Raw genomic sequence first — 14,878 nt, forward strand, 5'->3', positions numbered from 1 at the left:
CTACAGCATTGGGCCCCGATGGCAGCTGTCACAGCACGGCCCCAATGCAACACTGTTTTCCTCTTCCAGCAGTTCCACCATGCAATAAATCCTAATCACACACACCCCTCCAAAGAGGCTGCAGATCTCCTTGCCCAGTGACCACCACACGAGCACAGGGCAGATGGGGCTGAGTACATCACCGAGTGACTCAGGTTGGAAAAGACCCCCCAGATCCCCACCCCACCGTGCCCACTGCCCACAGCCCTCAGTGCCACCTCTCCACATTCTGGAGCACCTCCAGGGACGGTGGCCCCACCACTCCCTGGGCAGCAGTGCCAGTGCCTGACCGCTCTCTGGGAGAAGAAATTGTTCCTAGCATCCATCCTGAACCTCCTCCAGGAGGAGCTGAGAGAGGACAAGGAGATAAATCCCTGCAAGGACAAAAGGAGAAGCAAGATTGGTGCCCAGCACCCTGCACGCCTCGCTCCAATGCAAGGCTCTTTGCTGCTTTGCCCTGAGGATTGTGACTCAAGCAGGGCTCTCATTTACACGGCCGCAGATCCAGACCAACTGCACCCAAGCGGCTCAGCGAGACGCAGCCCGTGGCGTTTTCCTTTCTGACATCTGATCCCAATTCAAGAAATTCTTCGCCCAAAAGCTCCGCGATCGCCGCCTGGCCAACGAAAGGGGGGGGTTTAATCCACCTCCCAGTTCATACCACACTCTGCCAGTGCAGTGCCGAGTCCCAGCCGCAAACCCCGCACCCAGCAGAGCCCTCCCCGCAGTTCCGACCCTCTCCCAGCAGCGCGGGTGCTGCTACATGCGGTGCAGGAGGGCTCAAACACGGGGCACAGCCACTTCTTTCACCAAAAACAGCGCCATCCCAGCAGGCACAAAAAGTAAGAGGGGATTTCAGGGCAGAGCTGATTTTTTGGAGGAGCGCTCGGGGTCCCAGCGAGCAGCGCCGGCTGAAAGAGTTAATGGCCGAGCCGAGCTGGGAATGTGCAGGCAGCATGTGACCGCAGGTGGGGCAGGGCGGAGCGATGAATCACTCCTTTGCTTTTCCTCTTTTCACTTCTTGCTGTTACCTGTCCGACCCGGCAAAGCGTGCGGGCGGCAGCCGGGAGTCACTCGCGGAGATGCCGAAGAGTTCGGCGCAGACGTCGGGCACCGAACGCACCGCCGAGCCGCTGCCCAACCGGGACCCGGCCGATGTTTGGGCCGAGAAACTCCGCTTCGAGCGCACTTTGTGAAGCTGTTTCATTTCCTTTGTTTCTTTTCCTTTTTTTCTTTTGGTTTGCTTTCTCGCTGTGCTGAAAGAGAGGAGAATGAGCGCAGTGCGTAGCCGGAGGTAGAGGAGGCCGTGTGTGTGTGCGCACGGGGCCGAGCTCTGCCCTGCCCGCAGCAGGAACCCAGATCCTCCTCCCCGCACAGCCCGGCGTTGGCAGGAGCCGGCCGAGCAGGGAGCCGCGTCCCCGGCTGCACACTGAACCGGGGTGGGCAAAGCAAAACTGATCGCCTTTGTAAAGACTGGGGAGGAATTGATTCAGTATTTACTGCCGGAGAAGTTCCCTTGGCGGAGGGACGCGGCGTGTGCCGTCGCCATGGCTTTCTCCCAGGTGCAGTGCCTGGATGACAGCCACGTCAACTGGAGGTCCAGCGAGTCCAAGCCCGAGTTCTTCTACAGCGAGGAGCAGCGCCTGGCCCTGGAGGCCTTGGCCGCCCGCGGCCCCGATGCCTTCTACGAGGTCCTGAAGAAGGAGAACATCCGGGACTTCCTCTCCGAGCTGGAGCTCAAGAAGATCCTGGACACTCTGGAGACGTATGACCCCGGCTCCGAGTACATCCCGCGCCACGGCAGCAGCACGGCGGGGAGCGAAGGCGACCGCAACAGCCAAGGGGACGAGCAGGAGGTGGCCCCGTCCCTGGAGTACTGGCCGCAGAGGTCCGACCGCTCCATCCCGCAGCTGGACCTCGGCTGGCCCGAGACCATCGCCTACCGCGGGGTGACCCGCGCCACTGTCTACATGCAGCCGCCCATCGAGGGCCAGGCTCACATCAAGGAGGTGGTGCGGAAGATGATCTGTCAGGCTCAGAAGGTGAGGCGCCGCCGGTGGGCTGGGGGTGGCCATGGGATGTCCTAACCGGGATGGATCCCAAAGTCCTGCTCAGCCGGGTGGTCCCTGTCCTCTGCTCAGGCCAAGGCATCGGTGTCGGGTATTTGGGTTTTTCCATATTCTTTCAGAATAACCAATATTCAGTCATCGTTTTTTGCTGAAGACGATGCTGTTGGCCTGGTCTAACGCCCTCTGGGAGCAACATGGCCCTTTCCGTGGCTGTGTCGCTCATCTCAGAGTCTCCACAGGGAAGAAAAATTGGTCCCGACTGCCCCATGGTCACAGAGCACAGTGCAACTGCGTGCAGCAGCATGCTGGAACTAGAGGAGCCAAACTCTGCCCTGGGACAAAGCGGCAAAGCCTCAGGTCTTGCACTGGTGTAGGAATCAAGTCCAGCTGCAGAGTGGCACATTGCTCTGTGTCAGCCCTATCCTGGCTGTAGGAGAAAAGCATTAGGAGAAGCGCTGCAGGCTTGGGTTGAGGCTTGTCCTCCTCATGGCAGCAAACCAGGACAGAGATTTGGGGCAGATGAACAATAGGGTCAGGCTGATGTCATGGGCAGGAGGACAATGGGAGGAGGACATGGTGGCAAGCCTTAAAGACCACCAGCAATGGTGGACAGAAGCCACTGGAACTCCCAGTGACCCAGCCATGGCAGGGAAGCAGAGTGGAGCTGGTGCCCATTAGTTTCGTGATGATGGTGGTTGAACCCTAAAGAAATTCAGTTCAGAGAGAGCAGCACCCAACACCGGGGGTGTTCCAGCAGGAAAACGGGCAGACCCCAGGAGACAGGCTGAGATGCTTTAGGTGGCATGGATCCCAGCAAGCCCAGCACTGGGCACTCACAAAAGTCAAGGTGCTCTGTCCTTACCAGCATTATTTTCCTGCCACAGGGCATTGTGGTGAGCCATGTCCTTATGGCACGATAGGGCAGGGCTAGAGCCTGAGCCTCACACGTGGGACGGAGGATGAGGAGACCTCTCCCATCACAAACAATGTCTCATCTTTGGCTCTTTCCAGTTGCCTCTGCCCCAGCTCTGCAGCTCCTGCCCGGCTCTGCTTGCTCATTGCTTCCCCTGCGCCGGCAGCACCTTGTGAGTCACCCATCCCTGAGTCAGGGCCGGCACCATCCCCACCTCCCCTGGCTGCATCTTCATGCTGCAGGGATGCAATTCCCTGTGAGTGGGGCCGGGGAGGAAGAAGGGGGGGAGTTTGCAGGGTGGGGAAGCAAAGAAGGAGCTAATTGGGGTTCAGCAGATGTGCTCCTCCAGCCCTTCAGTGGAACCCCATTTAGAACCCCACAGATGAACCCACAATCACGCTGCTGAGCCCAGGTGGCTGCCCCAGAGGATGATCAGAGATGTTGTCACACACCGACGCACGGGCTGTGAACACAGCAGGGAGAGCAAAGGCCATCCAGCTGAGCAGGGCCCCTTGGATGGTGAGGTTGAGCCCACGGATGTGCACAAACAAAGCCAAGCGCTGCCGCGTTCAGGGCTTTACTCTGCCAAGAGGCAAATCCGGGCGAGCTGAAGCAGGGCTGCACACGATCTGCTCCTCACTGTGGGAAGGAAGGGGGGAGCAGACAGGCGGGATCCCAACAGCAGGGCCGCGCTCTACTGGCACATCCCCAGTTCTGTGGCCAAGGATGCAGCACAGCGCTGGGCATCCCGGCACACCACGTCCCCATGGCCATTGCCCCTAATGCTGTCCTCTGGGCTGCTCAGCTCACGGCACTGTTGGGGAGGAAAGGCAGCCTCCTCTCTTCTTCCTCACTGCATCTCAGCTCTCTCTGACCTGAAATGGGGCTGAATGCACCTCAGCACAGAGCCACCGGAGACACCACGAGCCTGACCTCTCTGCGCTGAGGTTCCCAGTTGGGATCGCGGTGCTTTAATTGCCCTCTGCAACTTCCAGCAAAGGTTGGGAGGCCCTATTAATTACTGTTTACAAAACCTTCTGCTGTTCCTGGATGAAAGGTTCGACGAGAGAGAGCAATTATTGGTGTTCCTTGTCCCATCTCTCCCTCTTCCCAACACGCTTCCTCTAATTGTGCGTTGGTGCCTGCCTAATTTATTGAGTGCCCACATGGTGCGCCCCAAAAGTTATTATCTGATGATTCAGAGTGACTTAAGAAAGAGCTGCAATTTCCTCTATAAAGCACGATCCTGCAGTCTGGGCACTCATCAAAGCGGCTCAGAAGGATCCAACATCGCCTGCCCTGTGATGCAGGAGATGCAGTGCTCAGTGTTGGCACCTCCGCTGTGTCCCACAGATCTCAGCAACTCTAGAAGCCCAGGAAGAAAAGTAAAGAGAAGGATCACCCAATGGGCACGGGGAGCATCCAGCATTAGATCCAAGTCCCATATCTTCTCCTGCCTCTGGATGAATGGCAAAGGGATAGGCGAGCTTCCCATCGTGACGCAGCAGCAAAGGGCTTTGGTGACATCATTGTCCCCTGCCTGTATCTCAGCCATGCACCATTCTGTCTGCAGTGCCTCATCCACAGTGGGAAAATTCCCCAAACAGTGGCCAGCCCCTGCTAAGCACACTGCCAAGTGCTGTCCCACACTGCAGCAAAGGGCCTTTTCACCTTTCCTTCCCCTTCAAAGCACTTTTCCCATTAGAACCCCCCGTGCGGAGTCGTCGCTCTGCCCACAGCGCCGGTTTTGCCAGAAAGTCCTGCAATTACCATTTGCTGGTGGCTGCCATCAGCCCCGATTTGCAAGCATGCCACAGATAGAATGAGGCACGCAGGGACGTGACCAGAGCCACAGAGAGCACCGATGTCTGTGATGGAGCTCATCTGCCACCAAACCCATCCCAAGCCCCCAGTGCAGCATCACCTGCTTTTCAGTTTCCTCACTGATATGGAGAGGACTTTTCTTTTCATGGTGAAGCACGTCAGGAGGCGCCTGGGGAGGATAGATGTGAAAGCAGGAAGGTGTCCGCAGGATGAAGGCTGGCAGAACTGCGAGGTCCCCTCTTGGTTCCACAGCACCAAAATGCCCGAGTGCAGTGGGTGGCACGGGATGGAGAGGGGACACACAGCTTTGCTCCTTGTGCAGCTGCCTGCTGAAGAGGAAGGGAAGAGCCAGCAGAGTCCTAATGTATGATTCCCTTCATAATTAAAGCTCTCCACCTCCTGTGGCACTAATTAAAAGGCAGTGCGGTGCTCAGAGTGGCCCAGGCTAGACGTGTCCAGCTGTGCAAGCACCCAGCATTCTCTGGTTCCTTCTGTCCCGTGTCACCCTGCAGTGTGCCCTGAGATGGGGGCTCTGGAGTCCCCCAGCATGGCATGATGATACACCAGCGCCTCAATGCAGCTCTAATGGCTGTGCCCACCTTGTGCAGGAGGAGGAGGCAGATGTGGCTGCAGGGCCATTGCTCCATCCTTTGCTGCCCTGCAGTGCCACGGCCAATACTACCTTCTGGAAAACAAAACCTGTGGGTGTGGGGTGACCTTTGGTGCCGCTCCCAGTGCCAGATGGTGCATCTTTCCATCATGTGCAGGATATACCTCAGCCACAGTGGCAAACGTCCCAGGTACAAAGGCAGCTCTGTGACAGCGACAAAGCCATTGTCACTGCACAGGGACGCAAGTGCTGCCATCCCAGCTCTATTCTGCATTTGCACAGCACAGGTGTTGTATATCGTGCCAGGTGCTGTTATTGGTGAGGTGTGGACTCATCTCTCTCCTCCTCTCTGCAGGTCATCGCTGTGGTCATGGATATGTTCACTGATGTTGACATCTTCAAAGACCTCCTGGATGCGGGCTTCAAGAGGAAAGTGGGTGTCTACATCATTTTGGATGAGACCAACGTGAAGCATTTCCTCCAAATGTGCGAGCGAGCGCAGATGCACACCGGGCACCTGAAGGTAAGGACAGTCCTCAATCTTAGCAGCAAAGCTGGGCTCTGCTGCTCCGTTTGAGTGGGATGTGGCCACGGGACATGAGACAAATGGCTCCCCTGCCTCCAGCCATAGCCTGCTTGGCCAAAAGGCAGTGGGGAAACTGGCCTCGTTCCTTCTGAAAGTGCTGTGAGAGCTCCTGAAGGGCCAGGAGCAATTCTTTGCCCATGCTACAGTCCCAGAGCAGTGTTAGAGGAGTTAGGTCCATCTGTCCTGTAGCTGATGCCCACATCTAGGATGGAGAAGAGCAGGTGGAAGATAAGAACATGGATCTCCACATGGCAGAGCAGAATGGAGGGAGGCTCTGAGCCATCCCTGTCCTACTGCCACTGCTGTGGTGCTCTGTGCAGGCAGGGGATATTGCAAAGCACACCAGTGAATCACTGAATCATTAAGGTTGGAAAATCCCTCTCAGATCCCCAAGCTCAACCCCAACCCATCACACCATGCCCATAACCATATCCCTCAGTGCCACACCTCCAAGGATGGTGACCCCACCACCTCCCTGGCAGCAGTGCAGCTTCTGACCACTCTTTTGGAGGAGAAATTGTTCCTAATATCCAACCTGAACCTCTCCATGAAGGAGCTGGAGAGGAGAGAAATCCCTGCATGGTGCATGAGTCCATTTGGGTGTAGGAAAACAGAACGATATAAGCAATGCCTTGCAGTCCAGGGCTCTGCCCCTTGGCCTTAAGTGCCCAAATCTGCACTCTAGAAGCAGGACAGGGCTGATAGAGCACATTGCAGCTGGAGGCACGCGACTCAGCTTTGTGCAGATTCCCCCTGTACAGACTGTGCCTTGGTGAGATAAGCAGAGCAAGCAGAGAGCACTTTGCACACAATGCAGGAGGTTGGGGTTACTATTTAACCCAGCCCTGAAGGTAACACTGCTTGTTACCCATTTTACCTCACAGCAAACCAGAGCGTGGCCCCACACTCTGTGCATGAGAGCACAACCCAACACCACACTCCAAGAGGGGCGAGGGACAGGAAGGGGCAGAGGAGCACGTCCCCCAGTGCTGGGACAGGGTGGCAGTGGGACACTGGTCAATACCTGTGTTCTCAACACTGCAGCACCCCACAGTTTCACTTTTGGGCCGCAGACTCCACTCCCAGTCTCCACGCCTGCAGCCCAGTACATGGGCGATGCTCTCCGCCTGACGTCACCTGGCTGTGCTGCGCCAAGCAGCTTCGCCTGGACATGCTCCCTTCAAATTTGCTTACGGTGAGGGCAGAGAGCGAGCTGAGCAGGAACACGTTCCAGCCACGTCACAGCACTGCCAACAAGAGGGAGGTTGGTGCACAGCCGTGATGCTGTGCCAGCTCTGGGGACCTGCGCCCTACAGGAGGGACACTGCAGTGGCACTCACAGTGCACCCAGCCAGCCAGGTCTTACACCTTCCCCATCCAATGAGTCCAAAAGCTCTGTGTAATTGCTGCTCAGGACAATTAAACCAGCTGAGCTTCCCTATGCTGTTACTTGCAGCCTGGAGAGGGCTCTGCTCCCAGACCAGAAAAGCCAGCGCTGACGCACGCCACGCTCTCAGGCATTGGCTGCCTGCTGGCAGGACTGGAAAAGCAGGAGAGCATCTGCAGAGCTCGGCAAAAGTCTGGAAGTGGTGATTTGCCACATATTGCTTGTCACAAGCAATTTGCCGGGATGGTATTCAGCAAGGCAGGAGGCAGTGAGGAAACTAGGGCAGTGGCTGGGAGCTGCTGTGTAAGCCAGGAGATGCTAACGAAACGAACGTCGTTATCTCGGTGCCTTCTGTGCTGTGCAATTAGTGAGGTGGCTTGGGCAAGGCTGTCCTGCGTTGAGCAAGGGTGAGTGCTTGGGGTGTGATTCAGCCCCGCTCAGAGCTGCTCTATGGCTCGGCAGCCAGGCACACGCTCATTCCACGCTCATTTTGGAAGAGATAAAATAAACAGATCTTACCCAACTGCGGCAAGGGGAAGGCCAAGGCAGCCGGCAGCCTGCTGCCAGGAGCTTTGTTTCCCTGGGTGTTACCCAAGAAAAATGCAGGCTGTTTCTTGCCTTTGTGTACAGATTGGGCTGAGAGTGAGAGGGCAGCACCGTGAGGATGCTAGGCATGGGGACATCACTCTGGTGTGACCCTCCGTACCCATCCCCACACCAACCATAGACTCCATTGAACCATTCAGGTTGGAAAAGACCTCCAAAATCCCCAAGCACGACCCCACCGCATCCCACCATGCCCTCTGATCACATCCCTCATCACCACGTCTCCACAGTTCTGGGACACCTCCAGGGACGGTGACCCCACCACTCCCTGGGCAGCAGTGCCAGTGCCTGGCCGCTCTTTGGGAGAAGAAATTGTTCCTAGCATCCCACCTGAGCCTCTCCCAACTCAATTTAAAACCATCACCTTTGGTCCTATCACTGTTACCTGGGAGAAGAAGCTGGTCCCCAACTTAATACAATCTCCTTTCAGACTGAACAATGCGAGTTCTGTCCTATGCTCGCAGTGGTTCAAAGACTGCCTGCAGCCAGGCACCAGAGTCTCAGCAGTAGGCAAAAATGCCAAAGCTCCAAAAAAAAAAAAAAAAATCAAATGCACAAAAAATACCCAAACTTCTCCAGACAGCACATAAAACTTGCCAAAATAAATAAAGAAATGAAGGGCATGACCTAACAATGACACGGTGCTTTTAGCAAGAGCATTACCACCATCCCAGCAGAACAGGAGGAATGAGAGTGCTCTCATACATACAAAAGTACTTTATCTCCATCCAAGGGTGTCCTCTCTATTAGACCTGGACCCATGTCCTCACAGCTCCTTTCCCAATGGTGCCCCACTGCTCCTCCTCATCCACTCTTAATACCAAGGTGAGATGCTTAGATTTAGAAGCAGAGCAGACCCAAGGGAAGACCACTGACATTGGACCTGCATGCACTGCGCCGAGGTCAGCACTGTTCCCTAGAAAAACACCAGTACATCTCCCAGGGGGTGGGAGGAGAAGAATCGCCACCTGCATGGTGCCCTTCACACAGATCATAGGAGATGGAAGGTGTTTGGCAGCATGATCACGCAGTGTTTACCCATGGCTGTGGGCAGAGTGAGTTCAAGAGGTAGAAAACACTGTTGGAGACCATGGGGAAAGCAGGAAATTCTTGGCGCCAGGTCTCTGGTTCACTGCGCAGCCCTGGGCAAGTTATTTTATCTCCTCATCGCTGAGGTCTCCTGCAAGCAGACTGCGAGGAGTGCTGCCCACTGCTTGGTGGGGTTGGGAAACAACCACAGGGCTCTGAACGTCAGCTCTTCATGGCTCGGCGTGGGGCTGGAGTGAGCTCCAAGTGGGGCAGAGGCACAGTGGGGAGGTGGCAGTGTGAGGACATCGGTCCTGGTCTCAGCATTGCCTACTCACAGCTCCTCGCCTTTGCTTTGCAGAACCTCCGTGTCCGCAGCACAGGGGGCACAGAGTTCTTCACGCGCTCAGCAACCAAGTTCAAAGGGGCTTTGGCCCAGAAGTTCATGTTTGTGGATGGAGATCGGGCCATGTGTGGATCCTACAGGTAACAGCCGTGTCCCCTCTCACCTGCCCCATAGAGCTGATGTCAAAGAACCCACGTGGTCCCTGTCCCAGCCTTGCTCCCCAACTCCTAACTTAAAGGACCACATCACAAGGGAAGCCTAAGTTTATCCTAAGGCCACCCCATGGCCAGGATTGGGGCAGTGGTGGGACACAACGATGTCAATGCACAACACCGTGCACTGGGAACAGCAGGAGTTCTGAGGCCCAGCCAGCCCCAGCTGTACGCTGACCTCAGATTTTCCTGTTAAACGTTTACAACCCCAAGTTGTAAACCCCAATTGTTTCCCAATTTGTCCAAATGAAAGTTGGTTTTGGTTGAAAGAGTTGGTGTTTTCAGCTCTAAAAGACACGTTTCATAAACATGAAAAATAGAACATTTCCTATATTCTGGCCACAACAAAAAACCAACTTGTAAACAAGTCCCTGTCCTTAACTAACCTAAACTGAGAAAGGAGAAGCAGCCAACACTAAAATGAAAAACTAGCTTGCCCACACTAAAAAAAATTGTGTTTTAATTCAAATTCCTGACTTCAAGCCTTCATTCCCATTTGGGGTTAGAGCTTCTTATTAATCCCATCATTGGTAATTTTTATAGCAAGATCGTGTCCTCACTAGCACTGTTAACCCCCCCGGGAAAAGCCAGGGTTGGCAAGAGGTGCGTTGTGTACCAGCAAGCGCTCAGCTTCCAACACCTTTCCATTCCAGCTTCACCTGGTCTGCAGCAAGGACGGATCGGAATGTCATCACAGTGCTCTCAGGTCAAGTGGTGGAAGCGTTTGACAAGCAATTCCAGGAGCTGTACCTCATGTCCAAGGGGGTGAGCCTCAAATCCATCTCCATGGGCGTGGAGCCCGAACCCGAGCCTGTAACACTGCCCTCCGTTGTGCCGGTGACCCCTGCCAACGCCATGGTGAAGAAGCTGATCAACCCCAAATACGCCCTGGTGAAGGCTAAGAGTGCAGACCAGATCAGCAAGACTTCATCCGAGAACCAGGACAAAACACAGAAGGGGGAAAACAAAGGCAAAGGGCTGCACGAGGGCGCAGTGGGAGACAGGCACGGCGAGGCGGCAGACCTCTCCCTGCTCATCCACCCCGGCCTCCTGAACCTGGAGAAAGCCAACATGTTTGACTACCTGCCCACCTGGGTTGAGCCCGACCCGGAGCCTGGGAGCGAAGTCTTGGGCTACATCAATATCATTGACCCCAAGATAAAGAACGTGAAGCTCTCACAAATGAACCGCATCAAAGTCTGCGACGTCTCCCAGGCCAGCGCCCAGCACCGGCAGATGCTGAAGAACAGGGAGCTGGAAGCCAAGAAGATCTCAAATCAAGAGCCACCTCTGCTGTCCCCCTGCCAGAGGCAGACCCCGCAGGTCCTCACAGAAGCTCCTGTGGCACTGGCCACCAGCCCCATTGAAGGCAGTGGCTGGGTGACAAAGCCAGTGGGAACATCAGCCGCTCAACCGCTGAGCCACCACTTGAAGCCACCTGAGGAGACACCTGAGGAAGCCAAGCCCCCAGTTCCAAAGCCAAGGACTGTCCCTGTTGGCGGCCTTGCAGCCAAAGCCACCACACCGTGTGACAGCCACAGTGCCCCAGGGGGTGACATGCAGCCACCGCTGGCTGACCATGTGGATGCAAGACAGGAACCAAAGGAGAACCCCAGCAGAGCTTCACCGGACAGCTGCCACCTCCCAGTGGTGGGGCCACAGGAGGACAAGGGGCCTCCTTGTGCCCACAATGGGCTGGGAGAGGAGGAGGAGGAGGAGGAGGAAGAGGAGTATATCACTCTCAGTGACCAGGAGAGCTGCTCCAGCAGCTCTGCTGACCACAGCTACCGCCGCTCCAACGCCTCCTCCATTTCGGATGAGTACTTTGAGGTGAGGGAACGCTACGGGCCGCTGCGGCGAACCAACTCGGATGTCACTCACAATGGGGAGTTCGTGCCCATCCAGAGGAAGCTCAGTGACCCCCACATCAGTCGAGGAACTTTCCTCAGCCCCCTGGGGAGCCTCCCATCCCTCAAGCACGTCCGCGTGGAGGACATGGCCAAGAGGAGGAGCAACGCTGTGGAGATCAGGTGTGTGCTGCCCCACACCATCTTGGACGGCAACGGCTCCTACCCCACCAGTGCCACACAGGTAGGCGATCGTGAGCTTCACCACATTACATATCCTAGTCTAGCCTCAGTTCGTTGGGTCACAGAATCATAAGATCATTAAAATTTAAAAAAACACTAAGATCATCAAATCCAGCTGTCAATCCACCCCCACCATGCCCACCAAAGCACGTGTCTAAATAGAATCACCGAACCATTAAGGTTAGAAAAGACCTCTCAGATCATCAGACCCAACCCACCTCACCATGCCCACTAACCACGTCCCTGAGTGTCACATATCCACGGTTCCAGAACACCTCTAGGGACGGTGAGTCCACCGCTTCCCTGGTCAGTGCATTTTTCTTATATCCAATCTAAATCTCCCCAATTATCACCACAGCAGTTGCAGGAGGTGCTGGTGCTCAGGGGGATGGTGGCCATGCCATAGCTAGCCAGGAGCGCACAGGGAAGGGCTGGATAAAAGGAAGGCTTTCTAGAATTAAAGAGCAATACGTGGCACGGGGCTGTGCCCAGAGCTCTATCCCATCACCCAACAGCAGTGGCACCGCTCTGTGCGACAGACACTATGCATGCAGGCGTGTCCCTCCCTGCCTTGTTTTCTAGCTCCTTACGCTTTGATTAGCATCAAAGCAAAGCACACGGACACATAATGAGGTGGAGCAGCACAGCAGGGCTGGCAGCTGCCGCAGGCAAGCAATGCCGTCAGCAGCACCCACAGAGCCAGGGTTCCATGAAGCAGGCAGGAGGTCACTGCTGTTCATGTCACTGATGCCCCAGCTGAGCTGCCGGGTCCATCTAATCTGTGCTTACAGGGAATTGAGGGCATTAGTCCAGAGTCCGCCCGCCGCTCCCTGCCCAGGGCTTTGCTCCAGCATTCGAGCCCTCACTGCGCTGCTCAAAGCGCTCAGGCACCTTCATGTTCCTGCAATAACTTGTCCAGGCCTTTTTGTGAGAGATAATTGAGGTGCTGCCAGAACCAGGAAAGCCAATGCTCAGCTGATGGAAACGTGCAGGGAATCGTTTCTCTTATGCGTAATAACAATAAACAGAGCCATCCCTGGTTAGCTCTGCAGAAACCTCTCATCTGTGGTTGGAGAGCAGTAACAGCATGATGAGGATGGCCCACCCATGGGCCCCAGCGAGGCCTTTTCTTGGGAATTCTGCAGTTTTCCACAGCTGCCTATTGCTGTTTGTCCTTCCATTTTGAACAGTGTAGGTATTTCCCACCATCAACGCCACCACACGTTTTTATTTTGGGTCCCTTCGCTCTCGCACCCAATCTCAGGGTTTTCTGCTCGGTGCCCGGCCAAACGCCTGCCCTTACCTGGGAACAGAGCCCTGCTGATCATGCCTGGCATGATGATGATAAACAGGGGCAGCATCTTCAGGTAGCTGGCCAGGATGGAGCCGGCCTTGGCATGGCTCAGGCTCCTTGCAGAGAGTGACCGCTGCACAATGACCTGCAGAGAGCCAGGGACATGGCTGAGTCACCAAGATGTCCCCCCCGGTGTCAGCCTCCCCTCTGCTGACTGCATCCCCGGCATCCCAAATGCTGGTGCTGTTGGGTGTAGGACCTCACCCCAAAGCCACGTACACATATGTCCACAGTGCAGGTTGGGTTTCTCTCCAGTACACTGAGTGGTTTGGGTTATGCCCTTGCAGCAGGCAGCAGGACCCCTGGGGGCCCACAACCACTCTGAGCCCCATCCCATAGGGACCTGCACTTCCACACACCGGGTGACCCACAAGCCTAAATCAGGGGGAGAGTTTTTGTTCAGAGGGTGAGCAGCACAGCAGCACAGTGAAAACATTTGGGCACAGGATTGCACCAAGCAGCTGATGGAGTTATCCATGAGGACTATGAGTATGTAGCATCCTTGTGACAATCACAGATCATATTTTGCTCTTTTTCTGCTCTTTAACAAACAGGGCACACACATCTACCGCTACCGGCCCAGGAACCTCACAGGCAGGGAGCAAGGCAAGGAGCCCTCCTGCTCCCCACCGTGCGAGAAACCCCCCGGGGCCAGCAAGCACCGAAGGGACAGCACCGAGCCCAAAAAGACCATTGCAGGCAGCCAGCCCTACTGGCAGGGCAAAGCCTTCAGCCCCAGTAAGCCGAGGGCAGCAAGCAAAGCCCTGAGCTCCCTGCCCGAGAGCCAGAAGGCAGCCGAGGAGATGAGGACACCGCTCGGCATCCCGCTCTCCAAACTGTCCCAGTCCAAGCACCTTAAGAACAAAGTCATGGCAGCTCCAGGTGCTACCGACTCCAAGAAGAAGCCCCCTGAGCCCACCAGCCAGAAGGAGCAGTAGGGGTGGATGCAGGCGGGTGGACTGCAGGTGATGCTCTGCCATGCGGAGCAGGGGAATCTTGTTTACATTTACCTGGTCGGTGCACCAGTACCACGTGGCCATGATGGACAGCCCAAACGTCATCCCTGTCCAGGGCAGATCTCCAGAGATTGGGTCTCGGAAGAGGTGCATGGCATCCGCTCTGGGCAGGTGGCAGGTCGTGTTGGGAATGATCTTGGACGGCACGGCTTTTAGATAGGCCTCTTCCAGGTTGGAGTAACCTCCGATCGCATTAAAAGCTGGAAGGCACCGTTGGGGGAGGCTGGTTGGAGGCTGTCTGGTTGCCTCCAGGATCAGTCAGAAAAACACTTGAGAACTCGTTACTGAGAGCTGCTGCCCCCTCGTTGGCCCCCTTCCCACAGAGGGAGGCTCACGCGCGTGATTATATTTTATTTTAGTTATTTAAGAGACTCTTCTATCACCATTTTGCACAGCATGTCCCATTGCAGCCCGCCCTCCCTCGGGAGGGTGACCCACGTCTGGGACAAAAGGGACCAACGCCTCTTTTGACTTCGTACTGTAAAAGCAAGCTGTTATTAAAGCTCCCTGCTCCTAGAGTATGGGAAACACACCTAGAACCATTAAAATTGAAGATTAGGTACCTTTGACTTGACTCACTGTAGCCCAAGGCGCCTCGGTGCAGGTATCCACCCAACACAGAAGCGTTTTCTATCCCTGTGAGCGTTCTCCTTGCACAGCCCCATCCTTAATGAGCCTCCAGCCAAAATTCCCAACAAAACGCCCCTCTTCACTGTGCTTTTCCCAGGAATTGGGATCCTCCTCCCAAGCCCTGCTGTGGGTGACGTGCCATGAGCAAGCCCCAGCATGCGCAGCTCCAA

The 14,878-nt window shown here is 55.7% G+C and overlaps 2 protein-coding genes across 2 annotated transcripts in view; one reads left to right on the top strand and one right to left on the bottom strand.

The window, feature by feature from the left end:
• Window positions 1–14,878, bottom strand: part of SLC5A10 (solute carrier family 5 member 10) — a 28,429-nt gene that overhangs the window by 6,081 nt on the left and 7,470 nt on the right. The window contains exons 7-8 of the mRNA XM_042827719.1: window positions 14,073–14,278; window positions 13,012–13,147 (exon numbers count right to left, since the gene is read on the bottom strand). Of these exons, the coding sequence (XP_042683653.1) occupies window positions 13,012–13,147; window positions 14,073–14,278 (342 nt within the window). The remainder of the gene's footprint in view (window positions 1–13,011; window positions 13,148–14,072; window positions 14,279–14,878) is intronic.
• On the top strand, window positions 1,076–14,647 carry FAM83G (family with sequence similarity 83 member G). Its single transcript, XM_042827718.1, has 5 exons — window positions 1,076–2,081; window positions 5,811–5,978; window positions 9,422–9,546; window positions 10,272–11,709; window positions 13,617–14,647. The coding sequence occupies exons 1-5, from the start codon at window positions 1,587–1,589 to the stop codon at window positions 13,998–14,000; spliced, it is 2,610 nt and encodes an 869-aa protein (XP_042683652.1). The 5' UTR covers window positions 1,076–1,586; the 3' UTR covers window positions 14,001–14,647.

The sequence above is a fragment of the Centrocercus urophasianus genome, unplaced genomic scaffold, assembly GCF_019232065.1.
Source record: "Centrocercus urophasianus isolate 14NV4802_14NV808 unplaced genomic scaffold, USGS_Curo_1.0 seq_29, whole genome shotgun sequence".
NCBI lineage: Eukaryota > Metazoa > Chordata > Aves > Galliformes > Phasianidae > Centrocercus > Centrocercus urophasianus.